Genomic DNA, 16,362 nt, shown 5'->3' with positions numbered 1-16,362 from the left:
TCCGGTACCGGGAACCGAACTCACGACCTTGCGCTTGCCAGGCAGGCGCTTTGCCGCTGAGCTAAATCCCCAGCCCCAACAGTCAATTTTAAATGGTGGATGCTTATGTATTTTTCTGTTTTCTTCCAAAACATATGTTATGGCTGATGCAGAGCATTTAGGACTCTAAGGCAGGGGTCAGCAAACTTTTTTTTTGAGACCAGGTCTCACCATGTAGTTCAGGCAGGCCTTGAACTCCTTATGTAGCCCAGGTTGGCCTTGAACTTGCTGTGATCCTCTTGCCTCAGCCTCCTGAGTGCTGGACATACACTACCATCTCTGCCTAGCAAATGTTTTCTGTAAAGGACCAGATCATAGTTTTTTTTATTTTGTTTTTGAGACAGCATCCTGCTGTGTATTCCAGGCCAACTTTGAACTATGTAGCCCAGGCTGGCCTCAAACTCAGAATGATCCTCCTACCTCAATCTTCCAAATGCTAGGATTACAGGAATGCACCACCATGCCCGGCTCCTGTTGCTAAAATATACAATTCTGTTTATATAGTGTATTTTAAAATTGCCTGTGATCCATGCTCACTGGGAGGCTGAGGCTGAAGGATCCCAAGTTCAAGTCCAAGCTGGGCACTAAGCAACTTAGTGAGACTTTGCCTCAAAATAAAAAATATAAAAACATTGGGTGGGGGGGGATAGCTCAGTGCAAAGGCCCTGGGTTCAATCCACAGTAGGAAAAAGAAAAGAAAAAAGAAAAAATCCAAACCGTAAGCCAAGGTTTACTTCCTCTTAGAAGTTTCCTGCAATGTGATTCAGGCCTTCCTGACCTCCTGAGTAGCCAGAGACTACCATTTATTTGATGTTCAGCAACCATCTTATCTCCATTCTTTCCTTCTGGGTCACTTTTTGCCCCCAGAATACTAGGGATTGAACCCAGAGCCTTGGGCCTGAGTTACATCCAGGCCCTACTGATCCTCCTGCCTCAGCCTCCCAGAGCATTGGAACTATAGGCATGCACCACCATGCTCCCTTACACTTTCCTTCTTCGCTCATGGTTTCTGTTTTGTTTTGCAGTGCAGGAGCAGGGAGCCAGGCTCTGAGCTCCACCCCAACCCCAGTCATGAGCTTGGATGTAAACCTCTAGAATCCAGGCTGGGACCACATCCAAAACATTTGTGTACTTTTAGTGGCCATGACTTTGGAGTCAGATGGACTTGGTTCAAAGCCTCGAATTACCAGCTCCAGGGGCTCAGGTGAGTGACTTGAACTGCCCCAGTGTGGTTTCGTCAGCTGTCAAACGCGGATAACAACAGTACCTACCTCTGGGCTTGGCATGGGCTTTAAATACAATGTGTGTGAAGGAGTGAGCTCAGCGTCTAACAGGGAAGTGCTCAGTGATGCTAGCTATTAATATACTTTGCCCAGAGCTAGGAACCCACCCATTTATGTGCCTTTCTTCTTAGAATGAGAACAGAGTACAGAACATCCTAATCGCTGTCACTGCCTTTGAGCCCCTCTTCCGACAGGATCTTCCCACAGAAGGGAACCACTTTCTTACTTAAGACACCGACATAAAAATTCGCTTGGCTTTTTGGGTTTGCTCCTCCAGCAACACTAGAAAAATCCTGTTCTAAGGCAAACAGATCTTGTTGTCCTGACAACACGCATTGCCAAGAAAATAAGTAAGCAAAGCTTCCGAATCTTATTTTTATGGAAAACTTGACTGGTACGAGGGAGGGGGCTGAAATGTAAGACTTTAAAATGATCTCACTCAATAGGGCAGCGTCCTAATCGCCTGCCAGGGCTCCGCCCTTCCTAACAGAACGGAAAGCCAGCAGAAAAAGAAAAAAAGATGTGGTGGTGCACACCTGTAATCGCAGCACCTGGGAGGCTGAGGCAGGAGCATTACTGTGAGCTCAAGGCCAGCCTGGACTACGTAGTGAGTCCTTGTCTCAAAAACAAAACAAACAAAAAACTAAACTAATATGAGATGTACAAACTGTATAAGAATCATTCCCCTATATGTTACAGTACTGTCGTGGTTTGTGTCTAGATCTCCCCCAAAAGCCTCTTGCAGTCATAGGGTGTGGAGGACACCTGGGCGACTCTCCCTGAAGGAGGAGCAGTGGTCTCCATTTTGGCTGAACCTGACGCTATTTTCATGTATTGATATGCATAGAGCCGGCCGGGACTTTTCCTTATCCCTTCAACTGGCTTTAAGCAATGCGTATCAGTCCAACCAGTGTTTGAAGCAAAGATGACAAGGAAGTGTCCCCCGCACCCGCCCCACTGCTCCCCTGTGTGAGCTGGGCGAGGTGGGATGAAGAGCCTTGAGAGAGAGGCTATGACCTCCTTGGGTATAAAAGATGATGTACTGTGCCCAAAACATAGCTGCCATCTCAGCTGTGTTACGCAGATTACTCTTTCTGAGTCTCTCTCTCCCTGTCTGTCTCTCCGTATTGCAGAGGCGATTCAGGCCTCCTGCCTGGCCCAGCTCACGGCGCTCACCTCCTTCCCACAGTTCTCACAGTCACTCGTCCTCCAGCCACTCCCTTCTTCACAAATTAATAAAACCCAGGTTTGGCCCTGGGAGAGGCATTTGTTCCAGATGGCTGTCATCGTGGCTGGACTTAGGACCCCTTGGCTCCCCATAACTACAAATAGGCCTTAGTGTCTTAATTCTCGCCATGGATTGCACTGAAAGTGGTAGATTGGAATTAACTCACTAGGATTCCAATAACTTTTTTTTTTTGTCTTTTTGAGACAGGGTCTCACTATGCTGTTCAGGCTGGCCTTGAGCTCACTTTGTAGCCCGGGCTGGTGTCAAATTCACAAGGATCCTCCTGCCTCAGCCTCCCAAGTGCTGGGATTACACGTGTGCACCACCACACCCGGCCCCAATAACTTTCCAATGGAAATTACAAATATAAACTTCCTAGGCCTTGATGAGGACTGGGAAGGAGATTCAGTGAGGGAGTCAAATGTACTATCACCCACTAACATTTTCTTTCTTTTTTTTTTCTTTTTGGTACTGGGAATCAAACTCAGGACCTTGTGCTTTCCAGGCCAGCGCTGTGCCACTGAGCTATATCCCCAGGCCCTGGCTCTCTATCATAGGGCTTTTTCAGAGATGGCTGAATCTACAGTGTGTGATGCTGGGATTAAGGGTGTGTGATTAGTAAATCAGTCCACTGGTTGGTCTGGCATAGTTCTGGCTAGGACTAAGGGTATGAGTACCTCACCCGCCCTAGGGCAAGTAGCCTGCATCCAATATAAGGGACAGAAAGAGGCTTGTCCTTCCTTCCTTGTTGCATTCTCTGTCTTCTGCCCCCATGAACTGCTTCTCCTCTGGGATCGTCCTCTGCATGTGCCACCCTGCCCTGGAGCCAGCCAACTATGGTCTGAAACTTCCACAACTGTGAACTACATAAACTTTTCGTGTCCCTGTTTTGTTTTTTTTGTTTGTTTGTTTGTTTGTTTTTTTGTGGTACCAGGAATCAAACTCATGACCTCAGGCTTGCTAGGCAAGCGCTTATGCCGCTGAGCTACATTCCCGGCAAATTTTCCTCCCTTAACTTTGGGCATCAGGTATTTTGTCTTGGCAACCAGAGAACTAAGACAAGTACGTCCATAGTCCTGGGAGCTGGCGGACCAGGGTAATGCACTCAGTGGAGCTGGAACCGCAGCTCTGCAGTCTGTTAGCTGTGTGACCTTGGGCAGTGACTGTACCTCCCTATGGCCAAGTTTCCTCACCTGTTGAACGGAATTAATGCCACTCTCAGGGCTGTTGTGGAGGTAAAACGTGTTCATGTATGAAAATTAAAACAGGGCCTCTGCAAACACCACTCACCAGGGCAGGAAACCCCAAAGCAGGCGGGCAGGTCCCCTCTGTGCCCCTCGGGTGGGCAGACACCTTCGTTTTCTCCTCTGAGGTCCCTGTGTAAAGGTGTGTTAGGAACCAAGTACGCACTGGTTAAAAAGCTTCAGTCCCTGCTCAACCACGTAACGAGACGATCAATCCTCCCACCCCTGCGCTGAGCCCCCTAATTATACCATTAGATAATTACGGTCTTCTCCCACCAAATGCTCCACCAGAAAAAAGCCAGTTAGCTGTCACCCCGGTGGTACTGAGTTTGGGGTCACCCTGGCAGAGCCACGTTCCATCTGACCCCAGCCCCTCCTGAAGGTGGCCCACCCAGCAAGCTGAAGGGACAGGCTGCGGGATCCATACACCACTTCTGCTGGCCATGGATTCAGGCTCCGCCTGCCCCCCAGAAGGACCCTGGGGCCATGTGGGTGGCTCCGTGGGTACGAAGGCCAAGGACTTCTTTCTGGTGCTGTCTCTATTTTGGTGTAGGAGATCCCACACAGGTCTTCACGCACCCCTGCGTTACACGCCCAGCCCCTGAAATTCTGACTTCGCAGAAGCCTCCCGTTTTGGTTCCACACTGGGCCCACCCTGCGGAATCCCACGGTTGGTCCTGATGCCTTCTGGTTTGAACGTGGACACCCATGATCGGCTAACAACCTGGTCTGTCGCTTGGACCTTCTTCTGTGAGGCACGTGTCTGTGGCGACTGCTTAAATGGGGAGATTCTGTTAGACACTGATGAGAAATGACATCCGGGGCCTCTGTCGTCAAATCCATGCTCAGCATGTGAGGCCCTGGGCTCAATCCCCAGCACCAAATGCAGGGAAAAGAGACATCAGAGGACAAAATATGTTTGAAATAATATTAAGAAGCTGACAGCAGCCGTTACTTCTTGGGAGGAATTACTTTTTACTGCATAGCCTGTGTGTGCAGGGGCACCGTGGACTGAACCCTGCGCCCCATACCTGGTAGGCAAGTCGAAGTCTTACTGTCACCAAGGCTGGCCCCACACTTGTGATTCTCCTGCCTCAGCCTCCTGGGTAGCTGGGACTTCCGCCTGGGCACCACGCCCCGCTTCAGGGCTCAGTTTTTAAACATCAACACCCCCAGTTGTTTTTCCGTCTCTACATTGAGTCTCTTGTTGGCGGAGCGGCTGTCTGGCCAGCAGTCGTGGCTAAATGGATGTGGGTTACTTTTCACTGCTTCGGGCGGAAATGTGGAGCTGTGGAGGGAAATGCTTCTTATTCAGGCGCTTCAATCTAATGGAGAAAGCAGCAATGACAGAGCTGAAAAATGTAGCTCCTTCTTCCTTTCCATTAAGGACCGTTTGGGGACTGCTGCTCTTTGGGCCTGAAATACTACAGGGATTTTCTGTGAACACTGAGGACTAGAAACTCGTGGGCAGACAGCAGTGGCTCCACGCAGCGTGCAGTGTCCACGCACCTCCGAGCAGTGGAGCTGCTGGGTTTATTATCACCTTCACGCGACGGATGCCTAGACTTCTTCACAATCCCGCATTTAGACAGTTAAGTACAGGAAGGACGTTTGCGTGTGAAAGTCACCAAGTAGCCCACAGTGGGTGATGGAAATGTCTCTTGTCACTGGTCCAAAAACCATTTTTAAAAAAACCTTTTCCAGGGGGTTGGGTGTGGTGGCGCACATCTGCAATCCCAGCACTTAGCAGGTTGAGCCAGGAGGACAAGCTCAAGGCCAGGCCAGGCTACATAATGAGACTGTCTGAACCCACCCCCAAATTGTAAAAACCCTTCCTTCTTAATCTCCAGTGAGGGACAGGCACACACACAGGAGAATCCAGCCCCCACCCCCTCTAGGCCAGTGACAGGGAACCTTTGAGAACTTCGCCTCCACTGCTCTTGGCTGACTGGGTGGGTGGGGTCAGCAGAAGGAAAACCAAGCCTCTGAAGAACCTGGCCTGGGCCCCAAGAGATGAGTGGATGTAGTACGTGCATTTATAGAACAATATGGTGCGTATCGTCTCTATAAGACCCTGGCAAGGCCGGGTGCAGTGGCTCACGCCTGTAATCCCAGCACTGAGAGGCTGAGGCAGGAGGATCCTTGTGAGTTTGAGACCAGCCCGGGCTACAAAGTGAGCTCAAGGCCAGCTAGAGCAGCATAGCAAGACCCTGTCTCAAAAAGACAAAAAAAAAAAAAAAAAGACCTTGGCAGTTCTTCCCAGAGAGAAAATAACTGCAGACACTTCTAAGACCTTGTTGGCAAATCAGTGGTTTTTTGTTCTGGTTTTTTTTTTTTTTTTTGAGACAGGGTCTTGCTGTATTATACCCCAGGCTGGCCTCAAATTTGCAGTGATGCCCTTGCCTCAGCCTCCCAAGTCCTGGGAAGACAGGTGTGCCACCACACACAGGTTAGCAGCTATGAATTAACACAAGGCTGGTGTCTTCTGCTACCAAAAACAAGGGGAGAATATGAAATCTGTATTTACTAGCAACAAAGTAAGACAAACTGATCAGAATGAAGAGTTTATTGATAAGATGGCACAGACCCACCCTCAGCACGGAGGGAAGGGCAAGAACAAGTCCGCATCTCTCTCTCACAGCAGCCGCAGGGACGCCCCCTCTATTAGAGGTGGTTTATCAGGGGCACCCCGTGGGAGGGCAGCTCCTGATGCAGCTGCCGGAAGAGCATGGCGCATCGGTTCCTCTCCTGCGTCTTCCCCAGGGTGTGGTAGAGTCTGGCCTGGAAGTAGACCACGTCCCTGATGCGCTCTTTGCAGTCGACCTTTGCAAAATAGCTCTTCGCTTCACTGAGGTTCTCGATGGCGGCCTCCAGAGCTGACAGAGTGGGGAGACATCGCACGTGTGAGCCCTTCACACTTGGTCTCCAACCCCGGAGCACCTCATTTTCTATCACCCAAGCAGATGCTTTACAGTCCCTGTTCTTATGAGTGGAAACCAGCACCACGTCTCTACGGGGTTCGAATACGCATCCCCTTGCCCTCGGCTTCCTGTCACGCACGCAGGGGGGGCACTTGAATGCTGCACAAGATGCAGCGTGCGCCTGCGAACGCTCGGAACTCAAAGATGTGCGCACCCGGATGTCTTTTCTTCTTCTGGCTCCTAGACGTGCGGAGCGTTCCCGAATAGCACTGCCCAGTAACGCATACAGCTTCCTACCTTCCACTTTCTTTGGAGGCTCATAGGAAGCTGCCGAGGCCACCTGGCACTTGGCCACCAGGAACATGGCACGGCCCTTGTCCAGGATGGCGCCATCGGCCAGGATGGGCTCGATGGCCATGTGGAGAAGGGTCAAGGCCTGCTCCGGGATTCCCAGGATGAGCTGCAAGAGAAACAGCACGGCGCTGTACATGCTCACTGCCCGCCAGCAGCTGCGGCTGCGTTTCCACCTGTCCTCTGCCGACGCCACCCGACACCACCCTTACCGGGTGGCTCCATATTCCCCAGCATGGACTCGTTACTGTGGGCAACCCCGCCTCTGGAAAAGCAGAATATGGGCCATCTGACTTCAAGCTGGTTGGCTGGTTTTGAGATAGGGTCTCACTACGTAGCCAGAGTGACCCTGAACCCGCTACATAGCCCAGGCTGGCCTCAAATTTGTGATCCTCCTGCCTCAGCCTCCCTGCTGGGATTACAGGTACATGGCACCATGCCCAGCTGACAATCTGATTTTAGACTACAACAGATATAATAGGGAATGGTTTATTCATGTTATGAGAAAAAGTTTTTCTTGTCCTTACGCCCTAAATCCAATCCCAAGTACCACAAAACACATGCACATACACACACACACATCCACACAAACTGAAATGAAATGCTAGGAAACATTTTTCATACAAAAGAGCACTGATGAAGGAACTGAAAGACAAAAAACATAGAAACAAATTGGAGGGAAAAGACAGAAACAAACTGGAGCAAGAGAATTCCGAGGATGCTTCGCCCTTGGGTTTGATCTCTTACAGGAAAATAAAGAGAATGAAATCAAACAAAGGCCATTCTCTGATCACAGGAAATGAATTTAGAAATCACCAATAAAAGGAAGTTTAAAAACACAAAAATATCTTCACATTAAGGAGCACTCCCTTAGACACCCAGAGGAAAACTGGCAAGGTAAATTAGAAATGCTCTGAGATACAAAAATGCGACATACAGGAAATGATTTATGAAACTTCTGGGAGGAAGTACCAATGTATCAGACGCAATTCTCAGGGAAAGTTAGCGGTGAAGGCACATATAACAAAAGAGGAGGCTCGCAAATTTACAGCTAAGCTTCCACTTGAAAACAACTATAAAGAGAGCAAACCTGGGGCTGGGGATTTAGCTCAGCGGCAAAGCGCCTGCCTGGCAAGCACAAGGTCGTAAGTTCGGTTCCCGGTACCGGAGAAAAACCAAAAAACCAAAAAAAAAAAAAAAAAGAGAGAGCAAACCCAAAGCTAACAGAAGCGAAGACATAATACAGATTAAAGGGGAGATAAGCAAAACACAATAGAATCAATAAAAGTTCTTGAAGAAATTAGGAAAATTGAGCCAGACTGGCCAAGAAAAAGAGACAAGACTCAAATAACTAGGATCAGGAATGTAAGTGGGGACTTACCAAAAATAAAAACGATTATATAATACTACTACAAATATTATGTGCCAACAAATTAGAATACACAAAATGGAAAAATTCCTACTAAAGATCTACCAAAACTCATTTAAGAATAAAGCCGGTGTGGTCTGTAATCCCAGCACTCAGGAGGCTGAGGCAGCCTGGGCTACAAAGTGAGCTCAAGGCCAGCCTGAACTTCATAGTGAGACCCTTTCGCAAAACAACAAAAACAAAACTCTGGACCAGATAGCTTTACTGGTGAATTTTACCACAAAACCTGTGGCTTGGGATAGAACCCAGGGCCTTGCAAATGCTAGGAAGTGCTCTATCACAGAGCTATGCCCCAGCTCTCTGCCAAACTTTATTTATTTATTTGTTTGTACCAGGAGTCAAACTCAGGACCCCGTGCCTGCCAGGCAGGCACTGCACCACTGAGCTAAATCCCCAGTCCCCAAACTTTTAAACCATTTACAGTAAACCATCTCAAACTCTCCCCAAAATCAGAAGGGAGGGGACACTTCCTAATTCGTTTTGTGAGGCCATTATCACCCTAAACCAAAGCCAAATAAAGATATCACATGAAAAGTACAGATTGATACCCTTCATGAATACAGACGGAAAAAAAATCAACAAAATACTGGCAAACCAAATCCAGCAGCATGTGTGTGTGTGTGTGTGTGTGTGTGTGTGTGTGTGTGTGTTTTGAACCTAGTGCTTTTGCATTAAGCCACAGCCTCAGCCCTTTTCTAATGTTTTGAGACAGGATCTTGCTAGTCAGGCTGAAACTCTCAACCCTCTTGCTTCAGCATCCCAGGGTGCAGGGAGGATAGCCATGCAGCAGCAGTGCTGTTTGTTTGGATTTTGAGACAAGGTCTTGTACTGCAAGCTGGCCTTGAACTCACTATGTAGACCAGGTTGGCCTGGAATTCAAGGTGATCCTCCTGCCTCAGCCTCCTGAGACAGCTGGGATTATAGGCATGCGCCACCATGCTGGGGTTCCAGCAGCACTGTTAAAGGATCACATATTAATGATGTGGGATTCATTCCACAATGCAATGTGTTTCAATATATGTTAATTAATCTGTGTATTATACCGTATTAATAAAATGAAGAACGAACCCCCACAAGATGACCTGACACAGAAAAAGCATATGACAATATCCAGTGCCCTTTCATGATAAAAACACTTGAACTAGAAAAAGAAGTTCCTCAATACAAGGGGTATCTATGAAAAAACCCAGAGTTAATATCCTATTTAATGATAAAAGACTAAAAGCTTTTGCACTACGGGCAGGAGCAAGACAAGGAGGTCAAGTCTTCTCCACACTGTACTAGACTTCTTCCCAAGGCAATCAGGGGAGAGAAAGAAAGAAAAGGCACTCAGGTGGGACTGGAGAAGTTGGAGGGGTAGCTCAGTGGGAAAGGGCTTGCCTAGCAGGCACTCAGCTCTGGGCTTTGCCCTCAGTATGGAGGGACCAGGAGGGACTGGGAGAGACAGAGACAAAAACAGATGGAGAACAGAGAGAGGACAGAGGCCAGGCATGGTAGTGCACACCTATAATCCAAGCTCCGAGGCTGAGGCAGGAGGATGGCTGCAAGTTCAGGAGCAGCCTCACTACATAGTAAGTTCAAGGCCAGTCTCAACTATAGACCCTGTCTCAAAAAAAAAAAAAAGAGAGAGAAACCAGAAAAGGATAGCATGAAGAGGGAAGAGAAAGAACAAAATGAGTAATTCATTTAACAAACATTTCCCCATAAAACATAAAAATGAACCATTCCCAGAGGGACATACACAAATGGCCAATGAGGACCAGACACTCGCATCACTGTCCATAGAGAAATCAATACCAAAACCACAAGGAGGCGCCACCAAAAATAAGCACTGGCATGAATGCGGAGGAATTGGAAGCCGCCTCTGCTGTAGGTCAGAATACAAAACGCAGCAGCAACTAGAAGCCAGTTAAAAGGAGCCTGCCTGGCAAACACAAGGTCCTGTTCAACTCCCGGTACCAAAGAAAAAAAGAAACCAGTTAGCAATCTGCGCCCCAAACAGTGACAGTTCCTCGAGAGGTGACACAGAAGCTGGACATGGTGGTGCACACCTGTAATCCCAGCACTCAGGAGGCTGAGGCAGGAGGATCATTGCAAGTTTGAGACCAGCCTGGGCTACAAAGTGAGCTCAAGGCCAGCCTGAACTGTATAGCGAGACCCTGTCTCAAAAAAAAAAAAAAAAAAAAAAAAGAAGAAAGAAATGCCGAAGAATCAACAACCGCCAGCAACTCCATGCCTAGGTGCCAGCTGAGAGAATGAAAACAGGTATCGCAGGACACGCTGAGAGAGCCCAGGGGAGCGGTTCACAGCAGGCAGAACACCGGGGTCTCAACGGCTAACACAAAATGTGTCAATCTGCAGCGTGGAGTGGGACTCAGCGGTCAAAGGACGAGGCTCTGATCAGGTCACAGCAGGGGGCTGAGTGAAAAAAAGCCAGACCCAGGCCCCCACGGCAGGTGCTGTTCACCCGAGGGACCAGGGACATGAGCCCTGGTGGCAGAGGGCCTCGTGGCCGCCTCGGGGCAGGTTTCTTGTGTGAGTACTGAAAGCGCTCGTGGTGACACGGGCGTGCAGTATTAACAATAAGCAGTCTGTCCCTTTGAGGTCTTTACCGGGGAGGAAGGCAACAGACATAAAATACAGCGGGGTCTCGAAGTTAGGGCCGGGAGGGTAGCCCTGGCGGAGCACCTGCCGGGCACCACAGCAACACACACACAACCGTGCAGCCTGGTCTCCTCTGCTTTATTCACAGCCCCTCACTGCTACACCAAGCGCAGCTCCGGGCTAATCATCCCCAGGGTTCAAGCCTTGCCTTCCTGACCGCGCGGGGCTGCTCGCGAGCTCTGGCCTGGGCTCAGCGCCCAAGGGAGTCCCTGGAGGGGACAGAGCCCGCCCTGCCCACACCTCCGCCCGCCCCAGTGCCCAACTCGGAATGGACTCAGCACCTCTGCAGCTCGAACATGGCCACACACGCATGCACACGAGCACGCGCGCACACAGAAGTGGCCTCACCTGGGCGAAAGCCAAGTTGAGCACGGTCTCGGAGGCCAGGTACTGCAGCCGGTACTCTTTGGACAGCGCCAGCGCCTGCAGCAGCACGGGCAGGGCGATGGTCGGGGAGGACGAGTGCCAGTACAGCTCGGCCACCGACAGCAGCACGCTGGGCGCAAGGAGGGATACGTGAGGACGGGCCGACGACGGTGCCGCGGGACGCACAGGGGTGCCTCACCTGATGACCATCTCCGTGTTCTTCAGCTTCTCGCAGTGGCTTAGCAGTTTCTGGAGAAGCTTGTGCGCCTCTGACATCTGGTTCTGAGCTTGTAGCACCACTGCTTTTCTGGGACAGAAGGAGCATAAAAGACACAAGCGGTCATGCTGATGTGAAAGTCCTCAGGACAGCCTCTACCTCCTCAGTCAGACTGCAGCCTGCGAAGACTGCCTCATCTGTGGGAGGAGAAAGTGCGTACAGGCGCGCACGTCTGCACGGAGGGAAGGGTCTAGAGCCCCAGCTTGCGGACTGTTAGTGAGTGTCTCCGCCAGATGTTTATGTTCTCTGTTTTGCTTACTTGTATCTTCTTCCCTGGGTAAAGTTTTTCCTAAACTAACGTAAATGAATGAAAAGGCACATAAAGCAAATAAAAAGACAGTAAAAGTAAGGCTATTTAAAAGCTACCTTGCTGCAGTTCCCCGCGTGTCTCACCTGTACACGCCTTCTATGCTATTGAGAGCTGTGATTCCGGTAACAAGGGAGTCGGCCAGATGGTATTTGCCATCATTCATTGCTCTGTCAAACTGGATTTTCTGATCGCACAGCATCCATAACTGACAAGGGAAAAAACCACGTAAGGACAGAACGGCAGATGTTAACACTCAGTGGGGACAGGAAAGTATTTTTGGCTTGCTCAGCAAATAAACAGCCTTTCCACAATTCACACAATTTTTAATTTTTTATTGTTGCTGTTCTATTATTGAAATTAACACACTGATTTTTATTTGTTTTTTGAGACAGGGTTTCACTGTATAGTTGAGGCCGGCTTTGAACTCACTACATATATAGCCCAGGCTGGCCTCAAAGTTGCAGCGATCCTCCTGCCTCAGCCTCCCAAGTGCTGCGATTATAGGCGTGCGCCACCACGCCAAGCCACACAGTGAATTCAAGGTCAGCCTGCACAATATAGTGAGAGCCTGTCTCAAACAAACCAAAAACAGGGCTGGGGATTTAGCTCAGTAACACAGCGTCTGCCTGGCAAGCACGAGGTCATGAGTTCGACTCCCAGTATCAAAAAAAAAAAAAAAAAAAACACCAACAAACACCCCCAAAAAGAAGGAAATCCATATCATTCGAAAGGGGGGTTACCTGGGCATGCTGACTATTGGGTGGAAATCGTTCCTTCAAGTGCTTTAATACTTCAGAAGCAGCAGCAAAACAGCCCTGAAATAGAACACATCTGATTTGTACAACTGTGTGGAAGTCACCTTGCTCACCGCAGCATGACAGCGTCACAATCCACCTGCTCTTTCTTCGTTTGCTTTTATGTTTGTTTGTTTGTTTGTTTGAGATGGGGGTCTTACTATGGAGCCCAGGCTAAACTTGAACTCTTGGACGTTCTCCTGCTTCAGCCTCCCCAGTGCCGGGATTACAGGCATGGGCCACCATACCCAACCCACAAGCTCTTGATGGAGGCAGCTGGAAGACAGTAGGCAGCAAATGTCGCATTTCAAAGGGACGTCTTTTTTTTGGTACCAGGAATCGAATTTGGGATCTCATGCTTGCCAGGCAAGCGTTGTGCTGCTGTGCTATATCCCTGGCCCAAAGGGACATTTTCTCATGGGAATTTTATATATTTTTAAAAAGCTTTTAAAAATACACATGTGAGATATATTCTTTTTAGAAAAATGGGTATAGATGAAAAAATGAGACAAATTATTCTTAATTGTACCAAAGAGAATCCAGTTATGCTTGGGAATATCTCCTTCTAGGCTTCTTTTATGCAATAAATATAAACTATATAGTATTCTAAAAACAGCTATACATATTATTTTTGTAAATTATATATAACAATGTTTACACAGGGTAGGCACTCAGTATTTTTTAAATGAGTCAATCTTTCCAGTGTCAATAAATACAAATCTGAGCTGGGCACACTGATGCATGCCTACAATCCCAGCACTGTGGGAGGCAGAAGCAGGAGGATCACAAGTCTGAGCCCAATCTAGCAAGATTTAGCAGGACCCTCCTTCAAAATTTAAAAAAAAAGCAAAGGATGTAACTTAGTGTGAAGGCCCTGGATTTAATCCCTAGTATCACAAAACAAACAAACAAATGTAAATCAGTATCATCATAATATTTCACTAGGCAAGTAAATTGTGGCACATCAAAATAATCTCCTAGGGCTAAGGATTTAGCTCAGTGGCATAGCACCTGCCTGGCAAGTGTGAGGTCCTGAGTTTGATTCCCAGTACCATCCCCCTCCCAGATCTCCTAGATGTGGATATTTGGTTGTTTCTAACTTTTCCATTTAAAAAATACTACAGTGAATATCATGGGGCATATAGCTTTACCTACCTGTCCAGTTATTTCCTTTTTTTTTTTTTTTTTTTTTTTTTTGGTACCAAGGATCAAACTCGGGACCTTACGCTCGCAGGCAGGCACTTGTGCGGCTGAGCTATATCCCCAGCCCCAGTTATTTCCTTAGAAATAAAAGCATAAACCTTAGAAATGACAGGCCCTTCTAAACTCTGATACAGTTTAACTGAATTATCCTCTAAGTGTGTGCCAACTACTTTCACATCTGCAATTTATTTATGCCCTCTCTTGCCCCAGTACTTAAACATCTTTGCCTATTTGGTTAAAACTATTACTTCTCTGCTTGTGAATTTCTTCAGGGACTAAAATGAAATTTTTTCATGTTTCTGGGCCATTCATACTTTTTCTGTGAATTCATGTCTTTTTCTGTGTATTTACGTCTTTTTCATATCCACATATTATTGGGATGGTCTTTACTTTATTTTACAGTATTGGGAATAGAACCCAGGGCCTTGCACATGCCAGGTAAGCACTCTACCACTGAGCCGTGTCCCCAGCCCACGGGAGGGGCCACTGGGGACCAGGCTGTGTAAGGTTTGAATTGCTGACCATAATGCTCTAAAGACAAGAAAACACTACAGCTGAGGACAGGGCTCTCACTCCCCATTCCAGAGCAATAAACTGCCAGCCTTAGAGATAAGAGAGTTCTCCCATTTAAGACTGATTTACTGCCTAAACAATGTCTTTGTTCTGACTCTCAAGGTCCTGCTCAGCTTCCTGCCTTTACCTCAGCTTTTCTCTTCACTTTCCCTCACACTCCCGGAATTTGTTTGAAATCCAATAAATCGGGGAATCCAGAGATCTTTGGCCCCAAGAGAGTTCTGGCCCTCCTGGACCCCAAACCATGTTACTTACCTCTCTTATTTAAGCCTTCACCATATACTTATTTTAAGAGATCGGGGATCTGGCCAAGTTCCCAATAATGTGCATCTTTATCTTGTCAACCCAAAAGCTCTTTTTTTGGTCCCAATTCTACATTAGATAATGTACTGTCTGTATAGCTCTATTAGACTACAACTGAACTGTTATTTGAAGTAGAAGTTACATTGAATCACAATAAAAGGTGATTAATCTTTCTATTCATGTATTTTTTGTCTTGGCTTTTTTTTTTTTAGGTATCACTGGGCATGTATAGGGTGGCACAGCCATAGGTTTTTTAGACAAGGTCTTGCTATGCGGTGCAGGTCAGCCTTGAAATCACTCTGTAGCCCAGGCTGGCCTTGAACGCATAATCCCTCTGCCTCGGCCTCCCACGAGCTGGGACTTCAGGTGTATGCCACCACAGCCAGACACTTCTTATGGTTTTAACTGGACAATCCTGTTAGTTATTGTCCTGGCTCGTGGACTGAGGTAGACTAGGAAGCTTTTAGGCAAGTACAGAAAACATTTCCCACCCTGCAGTACCCCCGAAACAGTACCCCTGCCATTCCTGAGGCTAAGACAGGAATGACAGAGCAACCCAGAACTACCCTGGAAGAGTGAAGCAGCCAGTGGCCATGGGGCACAGGGCACCCTCCGCTCACACAGCTGCGGTGAGGATCTAAGGGCAGAGGTACAGCGAGGACAGCCTATAGGCTGCAGGTCAGGGAGCACTTTGGGTTTGGATGTGCCCTCGTAACAAAGACACCACACAGAGGGAAACAGACCATGATCACAGACACGGCCGGTAAGCTGGCGGCTATAGATACATCGGCTGTCCCATTGCTCTCAGTGAAAGACAGTTCTGAGCAAAGGGCGACTGGCTACAGCAGCACAGACTTTAGAGACTGCGGGCAGGGAGAAGCAGGAGCAATGGCGCGAGTGCCGCCCGCTCCCACCGCCTTCTCTGGAGCCACCCGGACGTGGGCTAGGGGTCTGGCTGATAGCGCCCGGCGCGGGGTACAGACCAGGCCTGCGGGCCTTGCTGCCTTCCTCCGAGAGACAGGGCTGACAGGACGGCTGGCCTGCAGGCTGTGGGGGCGCACACCTGCAATCCAGCACTCGGGGGGCCGAGACAGGAGGCCTCCCGGGAGTACGAGGCCAGCCCGGGCTACACGGTAAATTCAAGGCCAGCCTGAACGACACACCTAGACCCCGACTCAGAAACAATAATTACAAAAAATGTGGTCGACCTCATGATGCCACCAGAAGGATTCTGCGAAGCAGTACACATAAAGCACACAGCCCAGGCCCAGCACAGGACCATCCACACAAACACTCGCAATCACCAGACTGTATTTTCATGTCCCGGCCTCTCCCCATCCTCCCACAGACACAGCTCCACTCCCCGCATCTCCAGGC

The 16,362-nt window shown here is 48.6% G+C and overlaps 1 protein-coding gene across 2 annotated transcripts in view; it reads right to left on the bottom strand.

The window, feature by feature from the left end:
* Positions 1 to 6,342: 6,342 nt before the first annotated feature.
* Anapc5 (anaphase promoting complex subunit 5) overlaps positions 6,343 to 16,362 on the bottom strand; it is a 29,003-nt gene continuing 18,983 nt past the window's right edge. For both annotated transcript variants that reach the window (XM_005403132.2, XM_005403131.2), the window contains exons 12-17: positions 12,853 to 12,927; positions 12,196 to 12,317; positions 11,725 to 11,832; positions 11,508 to 11,655; positions 7,013 to 7,175; positions 6,343 to 6,670 (exon numbers count right to left, since the gene is read on the bottom strand). In XM_005403132.2, coding sequence (XP_005403189.1) covers positions 6,459 to 6,670; positions 7,013 to 7,175; positions 11,508 to 11,655; positions 11,725 to 11,832; positions 12,196 to 12,317; positions 12,853 to 12,927 — 828 coding nt within the window. In that variant the 3' untranslated portion in view covers positions 6,343 to 6,458. The remainder of the gene's footprint in view (positions 6,671 to 7,012; positions 7,176 to 11,507; positions 11,656 to 11,724; positions 11,833 to 12,195; positions 12,318 to 12,852; positions 12,928 to 16,362) is intronic.

Source organism: Chinchilla lanigera, unplaced genomic scaffold (genome assembly GCF_000276665.1).
Source record: "Chinchilla lanigera isolate Chin_1 unplaced genomic scaffold, ChiLan1.0 scaffold00081, whole genome shotgun sequence".
NCBI classification, from domain to species: domain Eukaryota; kingdom Metazoa; phylum Chordata; class Mammalia; order Rodentia; family Chinchillidae; genus Chinchilla; species Chinchilla lanigera.
Note: the sequence above shows the minus strand (reverse complement) of the source record. Positions and strands in the feature narration are given on the sequence as shown.